The sequence below is a fragment of the Hypanus sabinus genome, chromosome 8 (assembly GCF_030144855.1).
Source record: "Hypanus sabinus isolate sHypSab1 chromosome 8, sHypSab1.hap1, whole genome shotgun sequence".
NCBI lineage: Eukaryota > Metazoa > Chordata > Chondrichthyes > Myliobatiformes > Dasyatidae > Hypanus > Hypanus sabinus.
In genome coordinates this window covers 122,929,226-122,943,162 of record NC_082713.1, presented here as the reverse complement: position 1 = coordinate 122,943,162, position 13,937 = coordinate 122,929,226, and the positions used below count along the sequence as shown (strand labels likewise).

General features: G+C 42.4%; 1 protein-coding gene across 1 annotated transcript in view; it reads right to left on the bottom strand.

The window, feature by feature from the left end:
- Positions 1–235: 235 nt before the first annotated feature.
- Positions 236–13,937, bottom strand: part of zgc:113223 (uncharacterized protein LOC541424 homolog) — a 56,180-nt gene continuing 42,478 nt past the window's right edge. Inside the window, exons 7-9 of the mRNA XM_059976434.1 lie at positions 11,757–11,885; positions 10,264–10,422; positions 236–322 (exon numbers count right to left, since the gene is read on the bottom strand). Coding sequence (XP_059832417.1) covers positions 236–322; positions 10,264–10,422; positions 11,757–11,885 — 375 coding nt within the window. The remainder of the gene's footprint in view (positions 323–10,263; positions 10,423–11,756; positions 11,886–13,937) is intronic.

Sequence of the window (13,937 nt, the reverse complement as noted above, 5' to 3'; positions counted from 1 at the left end):
AAAAGCTGATGGTTATTAATTAATAAACAAAAAATATCTCCTTGGTAAATCAAACTCAATAAGAAAAAGCCACGGTACTGGTGACACACAAGTGATCCCTTGCAGTCCAGTTGGGTTATCTCCAGCATTGAAGCCTGTATTTATAAGGTGCGTCAATGCAAAAGGAGGAAATGTGCTGCTTTCCACTCAGAGGTGGTCACAAAATGAGGCTGAATGTTTTTCTTGAGAGTGGGACCTAGTGCATGGTGCTCCTTTGATTGATTTTCTTCTTGATGAAGTGGATTTGTTGGAGCAAAACGGCCGTCAATGAGATCACCAAAATCTGGAAATGAGGAACAGTCAAAGTGTAAATCATTGTTCCCTGCTTCTAGTTTCTTCTGATGAAGCTCAGTGTTACAGGGGCAAGGGTCCAAGGGAATCGACTAACTTGACCTGGTAGACTGCGCTTTTAACCACAAGTTAACAAGCTCAGTCTTCACACATACATATGGGTCTTGATTAGGAGAGATCAATCCAGCTAATTTCCACACCTGCCATGTCTTCTGTATGATAATAAGAGCACACTCTCCCTCACTGTGTCATGTGAAAGCCAAACATAAAATCTATTTCTATCTCCACAGGTGCTGCCTGACCTGCTGAGTGTTTCCATTATTTTACGCCTTTGTAAAATCTGAACCAATCCTTGTTCCCCCCTCCCCCTACCCCCATTCAGCATCAGAACCATAAGGACCAATCTCCAAACCCATTGGCTGAGATCCAATCCACTAATTCACCAGGCCATGAGATCAATGTCCTCAGATCTTTTACACAGATGATTGAACTCAAAGCTGAGTTTGCTGAGGACAGGAAGATAGGAGGCATTGTAAGCAGTGTAATTAGCAGCATTCAAACAAGTACATATTAGTTGCTCAAGTTAATGGGTGAATGAATTACACTACAGGCTAACATGAATCATTCATTTGGGACTTAGCAGTGATAGATAGATAAGAATGGAAAAATAAAAGCAGTTAAGGTTCTAGTTTGATTTGAGGGCACATGTATCATTCGTGTAATGGCAGCATGGAATATAATAAAAATAGTTTAATATATTTTATTTCAATAAGACTGAGGTATAAGGGGTGGACGTTATACTGGTTATATCCCCTGAGCAGTGGGAGAAAGCCCATGAGATTCACCCCAATCCACAAAGCTGAAAGGAAAAATTCTACCAGAGAATTCGGAGCTGATTTAGCAGAATGATACCTGACCCTCTCACTTATATTAGCAGAGATTACACAAACGAAGATTATATCCCCATAAAATTTAGAATATGATACTTTCAAAATATTAAAGAGAATATTAGAGGTATTTAGAGAGAAAAATAATTCTGCAGTTGAAAAACTAACAGACTGTAGATGCTGGAAATTTGAAATAGAAAACAGTAAATGTTGGAAACACTCAACAGACAGCAATGATCTTTCAAGTCAAAAGCCCTTCTTCAACCATGAAAATATCCCTTTCCCTTTCCATGGATACTCTCTGATCTGCTGATTGTTTACAGAGTTTTCTGTCTTTTTACTAAATATCTTCAGCTGATGGGGAACTTATGGTATTGTGCAAGCTTTACAGTAGTGGATTTGTACACCCAAAGAATACTAGAAATGTGAAAGTCTTCTTCAATGATGCATGATCAGTGGTCAGAATACACTCAGTGGCCACTTTATTACGTACACCTGTACACCTACTTGTTAATACAAATATCTAACAGCTAATCATATGGCAGCAACTCAATGCATAAAAGCAAGCAAACAATGTCAAGAGACTCAGTTGTTCAGTCTGAGCATCAGAAAGGGGAAGAAATGTGATCTAAGTGACATTGATGGTGGCATGATTGTTGGCATCAGACAAGTGGTTTGAGTATCTCAGAAACTGCTGATATATTGAAATTTTCATGCACAACAGTCTCTAGAATTTACAGAGAATGGTACAAAGAACATCCAGTGAGCAGCAGTTCTATGTGTGAAAATGCATTGTTAATGAGAGGTCAGAGGTGAATGGCCATACTGGTTCAAGCTGACAGGAAAGTCACAGTGACTCAAATAACCACACGTTACAACAGTGGTGTGCAGAAGAGCATCTCTGAATGCACAACACATTGAATCTTGAAATGGATGCACTGCAGCAGCAGAAGGCCACAAACATACACCCAGTGACCACTTTGTTAGGTACAGGAGGTACCACATAAAGTGGCCATTGGGTGTAAACCCAGCAAAGGGTAGCTGGTTATTAATCAATGGGATTAAAGAATAGGACACTTGAGTGTATGGAATAAAACAAAAAATACATCAGGTTAGACCACATCTGTGGGTAGAGAAACAGAGTCAACATTTCAGTTGGGAGACCCTTCACCTGAACTGTAAAGGAGACTGGAGAACATTACATAAAGTCAGGTATGCAATCAGCCATATTGGGAATATTAGGTGAGGTTAAATATTTACTCCTGTTTTCACTCCTCTGCAATGAAGTCAGGTTTTTGGCTAGATCGAGAAATTGGCCTAAGGAGATTCACCCTATGACTTGAGTCTTGACCTTACGACTTCAGTAGACTTGAAATTTACCTTGCTAGCTGTGCAATGAGTTAATGACCCATTTTGAGGAAGCCTCAGGTCACACAGCTCTTTAGTGCCACCAAGCTGAAGCTTTCAGATTCAGTCTGGTGATTTTTTTAAAATTAGGAAACAAAAGCTGTTTCAGTGCAGGTAATAATAGGATTAGCACACAGTGCCTCAGTGATGTCAGAGTTATGCTGCATACAGAAGGTCAGAAGATGTAAGAGTAAGGGAAGATGAAATGTGGGGATTTACTCTGCACTGAGGGTGAGTAAAAGATGCACTGCATCAGGGACTGAAATGAGAAATGATTTCAACAACGATGACATGCATATTCCTCATTCTCCTTGCACAGGAAAACATCCCAAGCTCTCCACAACAGTGTTTTAATAAATTAATCCCAAGACACATTGGAAGATAATCATGCAAATAGCTGCAAGTCTGGTCAAAGGCTTAAGTTTAACCATAACCCTTAGAGGAGAATAGAGAGAGAGAGATGTGAAGAGGCCTATGAGGGGATTCTGTCTCAGTGCCTTCATAGCCGATAGTGGAGAAAAGATTTTGGGACCAATTTGGAGAGAAGCAAGCATTCCAAAGTTGTAAGAAGAGGTATTAAAAACAGGAAGGCAGAGGTTTCTGTGTTGTACAACTGTTTGACTCTCTGAGGTTGGCACGAGGATAAGGTGAGGGAATCCATGGAGTGATTTGAAAATGGATGGAAAGTTTTAAACTGACCTGCTTGACTGCTGGTTGGACAACAGGCCGAGGACGGTACTGTTGGATGACCTGACACAGGTTGAGTTAGCCCATGGGAAGCAGAGTTTTAAAAGTCTGGAGAGTAGCATTGAGGGTTTGGGGGGTTGGGGAAGCAGCCAAGGCTCTACAGGACTGGCCAAGTTTAGGAACAGCAACAATGCAGATGAGAGCTTCTGCTAAGATGATTCTCGTTTCAAGTGAAACATTTGAAAAAAAAGTAGAGATGGCCATGGTCTAATTAATTTTGAAGGTGAGGTGATAGCATTACAACATAAGAAACCCTATCAATGTGTTCAGGTCCTTGACAGGAGCTTCTGTCTGCTCGTTCAAGTAAGGACTATTTGATGTCTGTAAATATACATTTGTTCTTCCAATGACTGTATGGGAGTGGGTACTCCTAGTAGCCCACACTGTTTCCTGAAGTTGCTAGTGAGCCATCAGTCTCCCAGTGGCTCAGGCTGCAGGAATTGTCAACATCACCTACACTGTGACTACTTCATGATCAGAGCAGCCTGGGCATTCTCTCTGAGGGCAGTGAGTTTAGGTTGAGGTTGGTGGATGATGGTAGTAGTCACCTTTAGTCACCTTTCTCACTGACACCTCCCTCATCTTTGGCTCCAGCACCATCAACCCCTCCCCTCAATGAAACATTGTTCTACAGTTACTCAGTACAAGGCCCAAAATGGATCTTTGCGGTTTGGAAGGACCTGAATCAAACAAGGGGTGAGCAATCCTCTCCGAGATTTTCACATAATACTTCCCTAATAAGGGTAGATAATGGGTATGCCCCCTGAACCTAGACTACTCCCTCTGCATCATGTTGATTCTTCATTTCCTTCAGACTCCACAGCTTCCTGTTCTCTGTATGATATGAGAGAGCATCCCCACATCAGCAATTACTGTCTGGTTTGGTGAAGCATCCTCTCACAATATATGAAAGCTGTCAGAGCAGGAAAAAAGGCGATTGGCTGTATAGTCTACCATCACTACAGGGTTTGTATGCATCCAGGACAAGAAGCGGGCAGGTAAAAACATTGTGGGCACTACCCACCCTGCAAACTGCCTTTTCCAAAGCAGCTTCTGTCTAATAAGTGCTATAAGGCTATTAAACAAAAACTTCACACCATCTTAAAAGGTTCATCTCCCAAGCAGTTAATCCGATCAACCATTCTAGTTAGCCCCCTCCCTCCACCTCCTCTCTATTACCTCAGTCCCTGCAGTGCTCTGTAAACACTTTAAACCATGTTCTATCATGTTGTTTACATTGCAAATGCATGCTGGTATTTATGTATTTATGCACATTTTATTCCCTATATGAACTTCAACCTTTAACCTTTAGTTTATATAATTCTTTATTCTTTATAATTATTGAATATTGTTTTATCTTGTTCGTATGTCGTGCGCTGACAAACACACCAGAGGGAATTCCTAATGCATGTAGATATATGCCAGATGACATTGGTTCTTGATCCTTGATGATATCCTACCCAGTTAAATCCAGTCTCCCCCTCCTCTCTGTGTTCTGTACATCTCCCCTTTCCCTCCAATATTCAACTTGTTTTAATCCCACTCTAATTCTCTCCTCATACTGTGTAATGTCCATCTCCATCTTATTTTCTCCGGAATAATGTTACAGAACCAAATGTCCTTAAGATCACTGATTCTGTGTCAAGCACCTATTTACATTAATCCTATTTTATTTCCCCCAGACTCCCATTCATTCCTGCCTGTTTCAACCACTTAACCACACAATTAATCCATCACTTCTCATGTCAGCAGGATGAGAGAGGAAGCCAGAGCACAGGAGGGAAACTCATAAAGGCACAGGGAGAATATGCAAACTCCACAAAAAGAGCACATGCAAATTCCACACAACCCCAGGGCTGCAGAAAAGGAGGAAGTCATGGAAGGATTGTCCACTGAGTCAGTGTGGATGGAAGTCAGAAACAGGATGAGGGCAATAATTCTACTGGGTGTTTTTATAGACCTCTCCCCCCATAGTAACAAGATATTGAGGAGCAGACAGGGAGGCAGATTCTAATAATAATAGGATTGTCGTGATGGGTGATTTTAACTTTCCTAGTACTGACTGGCATCTCTTTAGAGCAAGGGGCTTAGATGTGGTGGAGTTTGTTAGGTGTGTTCAGAAAGGTTTCTTGGCACAATATGTAGATAAGTCAACTAGAGGAGAATCTGTGCTTGATCTGTTATTGGGAAATGAACTGGTCAGGTGTCAGATCTCTCAGTGGGAGAGCATTTTAGAGCTAGTGATCACAACTCTGTCTCTTTTACCATAGCACTGGAGAGGAATAGGAGCAGACAATTTGGGGAAACATTTAATTGGGCTAGGGAGAAATATGATGCTATTAGACAGGAACTTGGAAGCAGATGTTCTCAGGGAAATACACAGCAGAAATGTGGCAAATGTTCAGGGAACATTTACATTGTATTCTGCATAGTTATGTTCCATTGAGGTAAGGAAAGGATGATAGGGTAAAAGAACCATGGTGTACAAAGGATGTAGAAGCTCTAGTTAAGAAGAAAAGAAAAGGTTCAAGAAACTAGGTACTGATAAAGCTCTAGAAAGTTACAAGGTTGCCAGGAAGGAGCTTAAGAATGAAATTAGGAGAGCCAGAAGGAGCCATGAGAAGGCCTTGGCAAGCAGGATGAAGGAAAACCCCAAGGCATTCTACAAGTATGTGAAATGCAGAGGATGACACGCGTGAGAATAGGACAAATCATCAGTGAAAGTGGAAATGTGCATGGAGTCAGAGGAGGTAGTAGAGATACTAAATGAATACATTGCTTCAGTATTCACTAGTGAAAAGGACCTTGGCAATTGTGGGGATGATTTACAGTGGACTGAAATGCTTGAGTGTATTGACATTAAGAAAGAGGATGTGCTGGAGCTTTTGAAAGGTATTAAGATAGATCAATCGCCGGGACCAGATAAGGTGTACCCCAGGCTACTGTGGAAAGCAAGGGAGCAGATTGCTGAGCATCTGGCAATGATCTTTGCATCATCAATAGGGATACAAGAAATACCAGAGGATTGGAAGGTTGCAAATGTTGTTCCCTTATTCAAGAAAGGGAGTAGAGATAATCCAGGCAATTATAGACCAGTGAGTCTGACTTCAATGGTGGGCAAGTTATTGGAGGAGATCCTGAGAGGCAGGATTTATGAGCATTTGGAGAGACATAATCTGATTATGGATAGTCAGTGTGGCTTTGTCAAGGGCAGATCATGCCTTACAAACCTGATCGAATTCATTGAGGATGTAACAAAACACATTGATGAAGGTAGAGCATTGGAGGTAGTGTATATGGATTTCAGTAAGGCATTTGATGAGGTTCCCCATGCAAGGCTTATTCAGAAAGTAAGGAGGCATAGAATCCAGGGAGACCTTGCCTTGTGAATCCAGAACTGGCTTGCCCACAGAAGGCAAAGGGTGGTTGTAGATGGTTTGTATTTTGCATGGAGGATGGTGACCAGTGGTATTCTGCAGGGATCTGTTCTGGGACCCATCCTCCTTGTGATTTTTATAAATGCCCTGGATGAGGAAGTAGAAGGGTGGGTTAGTAAGTTGCTGATTACACAAAGGTTGGGGGTGTTGTGGAAAGTCTTTGGGGTTGTCAGAGGTTACAGCGGGACATCAATAGGATGCAGAACTAGGCTGAGAAGTGGCAAATGGAGTTCAACCCAGATAAGTGTGAAGTGGTTAATTTCGGTAGGTCAAATTTGAGGACAGAATATAATACTATTGTAAGACTCTTGGCAGTGTGGAGGATCAGCGAGATCTTATGGTCCACATCCATAGGACACTCAAAGCTACTGCGCAGGTTGACAGTGTTGTTAAGAAGGTGTATGGTGTGTTGGCTTTCATCAACCATGGGATTGTGTTCAAGAGCCATGAGGTAATGTTACAGCTCTATAAGACCTTAGTTAGATCCCATTTGGAGTACCATGTTCAGTTCTTGTCACCTCACTACAGGATGGATGTGGATACCATAGAGAGTGCAGAGGAGGTATACCAGGATGTTGGCTGGATTGGAGAGCATGGCTTATGAGAATAGGTTGAGTGAACTTAGCCTTTTCTCCTTGGAGCGATGGAAGATGAGAGGTGACCTGATAGAAGCATATAAAATGAGGAGAGGAATTGATCATGTGGATAGCTGGAGGGTTTGTTTTCCCCAGGGCTAAACTGGCTAACATGAGGGGGCCTAATTTTAAGGTGCTTGGAAGTAGGTACAAGGGGGATGTCAGAATTAAGTTTTTCACACAGAGAGTGGTGGATGTGTGGAATTCACTGCCAGCTAAGGTGGTAGAGGCAGATACAATAGGGATTTTTAAGAGACTCTAAGATAGGTACATGGGGCTTAGAAAAATATAGGGCTACACGGTAGAGAAATTCTAAGTCGTTTCTACAGTAGGCTACATGGTTGGCACAACATTGTGGGCTGAAGGGCCTGTAATGTGCCATAGATTTCTATGTTTCTATGTTTGTTTTCCTGCTGCTACCATCTCTGGGTTCCCTAGCCTGCTATTTTTGGCTTCAGGGCCTCTCTCTGACAATTCCTGCCAATGGATTTACACTCGATCACTGCCAACACCTCTTCTGAAGGAGTGGGTGTGGAGCAGTAAGCAGGAACAGGTGTCTGTAAAGTTACTGGGACTAAGATCAGTGATATTGCAGAAACAAGTATACAAAGCACATCTTTCAAAGATACAGGCAGTGTGGTTCTGATGTAGACAGGTGCCAGCTGAATGAAGCTGGTGTGTGGTGAACAGAACCTGCAATGGGGGAAGGATTTGATCGAAAATCTGCAGATGCTGGAAGTCTGAGCAACACACATGAAATGCTGGAGGAGCTCAACAGGACAGGCAGCATCTATGGAAAAGAGTACAGTCGTCAATTCAGACAGAAACCTTTCGGCAGGATTCATTTGATCGTATTGGCAAACAGCTGGAGGAAGGTTTGCACAATCCAGACTGGATGCAGGATACCATCAAACAAACTGCAGATGCTGAGATTTAAAATAAAAAAGAAAATGATGGAAATACTCAACAGGTTGGGCCGCATCTGTGGGAAGAGAAACATTTCAGGTTCGAGACACTGTGTCAGGGAGACACTAGAAACTCATTAAACTGTGAGCATGGTTGGAGAGGGTGAATGTCTCTGATGGGCTAACACCAGGGTGACCACAGGATAAGTTGTAGACAAGGTTATCTGCTCGGCGAGTGAATGGGAACAGTTTGACAGTGACAGAAGAATGTAGGAGTCACAAAATTCATCCCCAGCAGGCCAGGCTAGGCATGTCCTCAACTACCAGAGGGGAGAAGAAAAGAATGAAAAAAATTGGGTTAATATTACAGGTGGAAGACTGATACAGCAGTAATCAAGTTAGCTGAAGTTTCAGAATTCAATATTGAGTCCAAAAGTTTGCAATGTGACCAGACACGTTTGTGTTTGGATTCTTTTCTGTGCTCTCCCTGTCAAACTGCTCCCATTCAGTCACTGACCAGTGTTATGGACTCGTGACACATGACAGTGGTACCCTTGTCACGTGACTGGGGTTGAAGCTATACTGGACTTGAGGTAATGGTCTTGTGATGGTGGAGTGACGTTATTTTCCCGCCAGTAGAGATCATGTGACAGGTTTTTTTTACAGGTTATAAAAGGAAGACCCCACCCTGTGAGGAGGGGCAGTTCGTGGCTGGATTTGCCATGTTGACTTCATGCCACTGTGTGATTTAATGTGATGACGCAGTTTAGTTGAAAGATGAAGTTTTATCTAATGCCTAAAGTTTAAAAGGTCATTGCCAGCAGTTTCTTTACAATACTGCTAGTTGAGAATCAGTGGAGAGTGAAGATCAGAGTTCGGGAGTTAAAGATCGATGAGAATCCATTTTCGACGGTGAAACGGGTTCGACCTTGTTTAATCCTTATTCGGAAGGAATTCGTTGACTGTTCTCGTGTTAATCTCTGCGGGATAGCAGAAGATTGAGGACAGTGTGATAAAGGAAAGGTCAGTGCCTTTAAGCCGTTTCGTTCCGTTTCGTAAATTCTTCGTGGGAAAAGTTCGACGTCGGGGATCGAAGCAAAACGACGTGAAAGAGAATTTAAATCGTCTTATAAAGTCTCTCCTTTTAAATGGACCATGAGCATTTTTAACTTGTGGCAATCCTACTTAAAAGAACTGTTTTTGCAACATCGCTTTAAGAACTGTTTGAGCTGCATCGCTTTAAGAACTGTTTAAGCTGCCGCATAGCAGCTGATTTCCCGTTATGTTAGTGTTTGTTTACTTTTGGGGGGTTTGTTTTCAGTGTTTAATAAACATGTTATTTGTTAAATAAACCCTTGCCTAACTCATATATTTATTGTTGCCTGAATACGTAACACCAGATAACATTTTTATAGCTTATCCCTATGGTAACAGCCGGTTTTATCAGAGACAACATCCTACCCCACTCTTCCTACATCTTTACAAGCTTCATTTGCCGTCCTTTCAGTTCTGGTGAAAGGTCTCTACCTGAATCATTGACTCTGTTTCTCTTCCCTCAGATGCCGCCTGATCTCAAGCTCAGTGTTTCTGGCATCTTCTGTGGGCGTAGGCTTGGCTGTATGAGGATGTAAGGAGGGTCATGAAGGTGACAGAAACTAGGGCTGAGTTTCATCAATGCACATTTGGAACCTACACTATATCCTTGGAGGATGTTGCTGAGGGACAGATGTGAAATAAAGAAAATGAGGAAGCATCCTTGGGAACAGCAGAAGTGATAGTAGGAAAGGCAGCGATGCAAGGGAGAGAGAGTGGGATTGGAATTGGGATACAAAAGCAAGGCCCAGTTCAAGGGCAGAGCTGGAGCCTGGAAGGAAGCCCACAAGTGCAGCGTTGATGAAGTAAGAGAGATACAGACCTCGAGGAGAAGCAGGCCAAGAGCAATGCCACCAATCAGAAGCAGGTTTTTATGTCCCCAATGGACAATAGTGTTCAAACATCCATCAGTGTAGATCTTTTTCCGAGCCATCCAAAACTTGAGCTGCTGAGTCTCGTACCCACACATTGTGTTCAGCACCTATGGAGAAGAAAGCACAACTGACCGACATTTGTTAAAGAACTATCAAAGACTTTAAAAATCATTCAGTCCATAAAAGGGTCGGGGGTTGCCTATGCAAACGTAATCTGTGTCCAGTGGCCCATGGCTACTGGGGGCTCCTGCTTAATATTTATCTGTAAAATGGGGCACCACAGTAGTGTGGTGGTTAGCATAATGCTATTATAGCACTAGCAACCTGGTTCAATTCCCGTCACTGTCTGTAAGAAGTTTATTTGCTCTCCCTGTGACCATGTGAGTTTCCTCTGCATGCTCTGGTTTCCTCCCAACATCCAAAGATGTACAGGTTAGTAGGTTAGTTGGTCACATGGGTGTATTTGGGTGGCTTGGGCAAGCTGGGCCAGAAGGGCCTGTTACCATCCTGCAACTCTAAATAAGAAATAAATAAATAAATATCACTACATTGGTGTTCATTAGTTGTGTGATGCTACAATCTCTACTTACATCAATGACTCCACTTCCAAAACAAGGGCTGGTTACACATGCTTAGAGCAATCTGAGATTGTTATTTTATCAAAGTAAACTTTATTCATAATAAAATATTATTAACAAGAATCATACAAGACCTTTCATTCTTACATTCATCATCAGTGTGTTACACAGATATTCCTTAAAACCAATAGCACCGTTTCTCCCTCCCTCTCTCCCTCTCAGCTGGATCTATGAATGGTTTGAATGATATTTAAACTTGATTTGATTTGATATACTGTAACACATCCTTATTGAATGCCATGAAACCCACTTCAAGCTTCAATGTGTTGTGCATTCAGAAATGGTTTTCTGCATACCACTGTCAATACACATGACTATTTGAGATTCTGTCGCCTTCCTGTCAGCTTGAACCAGTCTGGCCATTCTCCTCTGACCTCTCTCATTAACAAAGTGTTTTCACCTGCAGAACTGCCACTCACTGGATGTATTTTGTTTTTCACACCATTCTCTGTAAACTCGAGATTGTTGTGCATGAAGATTCTATGAGATCAGCAGTTTCTGAGATACTCAAACCACCCTGTCTGGCACCAACAATCACTCAATGGTCAAAGTCACTTAGGTCACATTTCTTCCCCATTCTGATATTTGGCCTGAACAATAACGGAACCTCTTTATCATGTTTTTATGCATTGAGTTGCTGCCACATGATTGGATGATTGGATATTTGCATTAGTGAGCAGGTGTGTAGGTGTACCTCATAAAGTGGCCACCAAGTGTATGGGCAAATATGTGACAAGCCACATTTCTGTAAACCAGGTCACCTAAAACCCAGGGAGCCCCTGTACAAGGTAAGTTGCCCTCACCTCTTTAGCAGTCATGATGCAGCAGGAATATGGCACACCACACTGTTCAAGGCTGGGGTTGGTTTCCACACAGCTGAAGTACATATTTTGCGACCAGTCTTTGTAACTCGATGCTCCGCAACATTTGAACTGAAGGAAAAGAAAAATGGGGACACTTATAATTGTTCAGCGGACAACTTGTTAATTTATTGCTTTGATAAGCATGTTAATAATCAAAATTGCTTCTATTTCCAGTACACGCTATGTCTTAATGGTCTTATTACAGCTCAGTGATACACATTCATTTCTGCTGGTCTGTCAGAAGTTTGCATGTTCTCCCCGTGACCATGTGGTCAGGGGCTCTGGTTTCCTCCCACCTTCCAAAGAGTAGGTTAATTGACCGAAGTGAGGCTTTTTGGACTGTCAGGCAGGGCATGCAGTAAACTCAAAGGATCAGGTTATTTCTTTAGTTTTGTGCTTTGACTTTATTGAAAATAACTGAGAGGGGAAAACCAGAAAATGGTTAGCAGCAAAGATGAAACCATCGTAATGTTAGTGGAAGCAGTGAATTGTTACTCCTTCAGTTCATTGAGTTGTAGAGTTATATAGCACAGATATCAGCTCTTTGGCCCAATTCATCCAACCTGACCAAATAACACATCTAAACTTGTCCTATTTCCATCTATTTGGCCCATATCTCTCTAAACCTTTCTTATCCATGTCCAGTACCTCACATAAATTGCTGGTGGAAATCAAGTCAGGCAGCATCTATGGAAATGAATAAACAGCCAACATTTCAGGCCTAGACCCTTTCTTTAGGACTGAGGAAGAAAGTGGAAGATGTCACAGAAAGGTGGATAGCTAGAAAGTGATAGGTGAAGCCAGGTGGGTGGGAAAGGTAAGGGGTGGGAGAGGAGTGGAGAGTGCACCATAAAAGAAAGAGAAGGAGCAAAGGACCCAGGGAGAAGTGATAGGCAGGTGAGAAGAGTTAAGGGGCCAGACTGGGGAATAGAGGAAGAAGGGAGGGGGAGCAATTTTTTTTACTCAGGAGGAGAAATCAATATTTATGCCATCAGGTCAGAGGTTACCCAGATGGAATCCATATATCTGCCTAAATGTCATTTGCATGTTTTAAATGCAGCTTCCTGTGGCAGTTTGTTCTATATGAATGAAAAACCTACCCCCTCAGATCTCCTTTAAATCTTTTCCCTATCTCTTAAAACAATGTTCTTTCATTAGAAGCATAGAAACATAGAAAACCCACAGCACAATACAGACCCTTCTGCCCACACAGCTGTGCCAAACATGTACTTACTTTAGAAATTGCCTAGGTTTACCCATAGCCCTCTATTTTTCTAAGCTCCATGTACCTATCCAGGAGTCTCTTAAAAGATTCTATCTGTCCGTCTCCACCACAGTCGCTGGTAGCCATTCCACACACTCATCACTCTCTGCATAAAAAATTTAACCAGACATTTCCTCTGTACCTACTCCCCAGCACCTTAAACCTGTGTCCTCTTGTGGCAACCATTTCAGCCCTGGGAAAAAGTCTCTGACTATCCACACGATCAATGCCTCTCATCATCTTGTACACCCCTATCAGGTCACCTCTCATCCTCCTTCGCTCCAAGGAGAAAAGGCCGAGCTCACTCAACGTATTCTCATAAGGCATGCTCCCCAATCCAGGCAACATCCTTGTAAATCTCCTCTGGACCCTTTTTATGGCTTCCACATCCTTCCTGTAGTGAGGCGACCACAACTGAGCACAGTTCTCCAAGTGGTCTCCAATAGGACCAGGGTCCTATTTGGCTACAACATTACCTCTCGGCTCCTAAATTCAATTCCACGATTGATGAAGGCCAATACACCATATGCCCTCTTAATGACAGAGTCAACCTGCGCAGCTGCTTTAAGTGTCCTATGGACTCGGACGCTAAGATCCCTCTGATCCTCCACACTGCCAAAGTCTTACCATTAATACTATATTCTGCCATCATATTTGACCTCCCAAAATGAACCACTCGCACTTATTTGGGTTGAACTCCACCTGCCGCTTCTCAGCCCAGTTTTACATCCTATCGATGTCCTGCTGTAAACTCTGACAACCCTCCAAACTATCCACAACACCCCATCATTTCTGCCATCAGCAAATTTACTAACCCTTCCCTGCACTTCCTCATCCAGGTCATTTATAAACATCAC